This window comes from Austrofundulus limnaeus, unplaced genomic scaffold (genome assembly GCF_001266775.1).
Source record: "Austrofundulus limnaeus strain Quisiro unplaced genomic scaffold, Austrofundulus_limnaeus-1.0 Scaffold108, whole genome shotgun sequence".
In the NCBI taxonomy this organism is placed as follows: Eukaryota; Metazoa; Chordata; class Actinopteri; order Cyprinodontiformes; family Rivulidae; genus Austrofundulus; species Austrofundulus limnaeus.
Genome location: NW_013952510.1, coordinates 508317 through 511144, shown reverse-complemented (window position 1 = coordinate 511144; position 2828 = coordinate 508317). Strand labels below are relative to the sequence as shown.

Below are 2828 nucleotides of genomic sequence, written 5' to 3'. Positions count from 1 at the left end.
CACCACCACCAATTCTCTTTCTCAGCCATTTTCACACTCAACCAAATTTTAACAGACTTTTCTCCGCTTTACCCTATAAATTATCACTATTAACCTAAATTTATTGAGCTCATTTAAATTCTCTTGTTTCTAGACAAACAGAGCAGTCAGAAATATTTTTTAAATCAGTAACATACTTTAACATATCTGTATTTGTTTCACCTTTAAACATTTTTAAAGATTTTTAGGCAGCGTTTATTTTTAAACAGATCTGCAGGTAAGTTCTTAAATATTTAAGCAGCCTTTATATAAAACAAAACATAGATTTACAGTATAGATATATTTCATGATATGCTATTTTTTTTTCATTCATATAAATGGTGCTGTGATGTTTTTTTTGTAAATTTACACTTTTCAAAAACTTTAAATTTAATTTATAAATAGTTCACCCGCATAAATGTATTAGAATCTCTTCAAATCTTTWAAAAAAAATTGAAACTTACTTTTGTTTTGGCTTTTAGTTAGCATTTAGCTGTAGTATTATGCTACTATAGGTATTTAACCTGTATTTTGCTATTTTTTGACATTTGGATATCACTACTTTTACCTTTTAAATAACATTTTGCTTCAACCCCAATTCCAATAAAGTTGGGGTGTTGTGTAAAACATAAAGATAAACAAAACATGATTTGCAAATCCTTATCAACATAWATTTTAATAAAATACACCACAAAGACAAGATACTTAATGTTTAAACATATAAACTTTATTGATATTTTTGTAAATATTCACAAAACATCTGGGACAGGGACAACAAAAGTCAAAAATCAGTAAAAATCATCGAGTTCTGTTTTTGTTTTACATAACTCCTCAACTTCATTGAAATTGGGGTTGTACTTTTAGTTAGCATTTTCCTCCTTTTACCTTGTGTTCTGCTTATACAGTTCAGTTTCATCAGTAAATTTCAGTAGTCATTGTGTACTGTGTTCATTCTGAATTTTCTTCTCTAGTTTAATATTTAAATGTGGCAAATTTATCATTTTTTGTAAATCTGTCTAAACTGTCAGGATGAATGTTTGAGGCAACATTTCATGTAAAGTTATTTTTACAATGTCTTTAAAAATCACCTCAACTTGAGCAAAACAGATCATTTATTGATCCATTTATGGCATAAAAATAAAATTAAAAACAAGGCAACAAAAACATGAAATGTGTCTTTAAATTAGTCCTCCAGTTCACAACATTTAAACAACTYTTTCATATTCCGATATGAAATCTTTTAATTTTTTATATATATTTTTTCATCCAAAATCAATCAAGTTTTCTTCCTGAACAAATCCACCACCGTGTTTTTTCTTTGACCAATCAGCAATCAGTTCCTTAATTTCCTTTCCGAATTCTTCATGTAGTTTCATGAAATCGTCCTCGGAGACAAGACCCAGACCCAGACCCAGACCCAGACCCTGAGCAAGAGTTCCAACAGGCACCATGTCTGAGGTTCTTTGGGGCCACATTTTGGATGATTTCTTGTTAGCTGATCTGTTTGGAACTTGAAGCTCGGGGTTGGAGCTCAGAGGGGCTCCGGCTCCTAAAACCTGAGCTGAATATGAAGCAGCTGTGCTCGGAGAGCTCGCGTCTGCTGCTGTGGGGAAGCTGGGCATCACGAAGGGTTTGCTTGGTTTACTGGAAAATTCATTCAAAGCATCTAGAAAGAAAAAGAAAACATGGTAAGGAATTGCAGAAACATGATAGATTTCACTGCTACAAGTTTGAAGTGGTACAAGTGGAGGTTCATCCCCAAAACATGCTAACATTACATCTCACCTGAAATCACACATAACCTTCATTTTTTAAAGGAACTCTGAGTGATTGCAACATTATTTGAAAAACATTTACTTCAACTGTAAAAACAGGACTGCAAAAAAACTATAGGTTGTTAGGTTTTTGTAAATTAATATAAATATATATTATCACACGGACGTTGCCATGTTATTTACTGTGCAAATTGTTCTGGGTAAATGATGAAGCATACCGGCTGCTGCGGTGCAAGCTCTATCCAGCTGGAATGTTAATTTTGGACAAYGTCTGATGTTCAGCCCTTTTAACTTATACCAGAGCGCTTTGACAGACAGGAGAATGTGCACGGAGGACAACAGAGCTGCTCACCTCGGCTTTAGCCTTTTAGCTTTTTAYGTTAGCTCCCAAACTAATAGATATACTTAACACAGAAAACAAGGAAATTTGTGTTTGGTAGAATATTTTTTGTTGCAACAATGCTTATTGGCAATAAATCTTAACCTGATTGGCAGCAGCTGGAGGTACCAGAAGCTTAAAACAAGTGTCAATAACAACAGCAAAATAAGCTGTTTGGCAGAGAAGATTTGGCAAATYATGTATGACACGACCCTAATACTCAGCTCTACTGCTCATCCCACAAATGCGTGTTCCTTACAAATGTGGTACCCTTTAAAAGGATAACAACAGGCTTTCTAACAGTAACATTTGTTGATTTTTTTATTTTCTTTTTTTTTTTTTACTTTTCGTAAGGTCACTGTGTCAAAAGCGGGACAGTGTGTGTGTGTGTGTAAGTCACATTGTGCACGTTGGGCCTGGTGTGGGCAGTGGCGGAGGCAGAGATTTTTCTCAGGGGTGGCCAGACCGGGACCGCTACTCACACAGGGGTGGCCAGGAAAATTACATATTTTTTTACTTGAAAGTTTTCTGCAGATCTTTGTGCTTTTGTCATTTCCTTATGCCCTTATACAGGCAGTGACTACCTTATAAACATGGGCATCAGAACCATTTTAAAAGTGTGTGTGTGTGTGGGGGGGGAGCACACAGGTCTGGGT

General features: G+C 34.9%; 1 protein-coding gene across 2 annotated transcripts in view; it reads right to left on the bottom strand.

Moving 5' to 3' along the window:
- Window positions 1-723: 723 nt before the first annotated feature.
- The window catches only part of LOC106521407 (sesquipedalian-1), an 11237-nt gene continuing 9132 nt past the window's right edge, over window positions 724-2828 (bottom strand). For both annotated transcript variants that reach the window (XM_014013957.1, XM_014013959.1), the window contains one exon: window positions 724-1684. In XM_014013957.1, the coding sequence (XP_013869411.1) occupies window positions 1281-1684 (404 nt within the window). In that variant the 3' untranslated portion in view covers window positions 724-1280. The remainder of the gene's footprint in view (window positions 1685-2828) is intronic.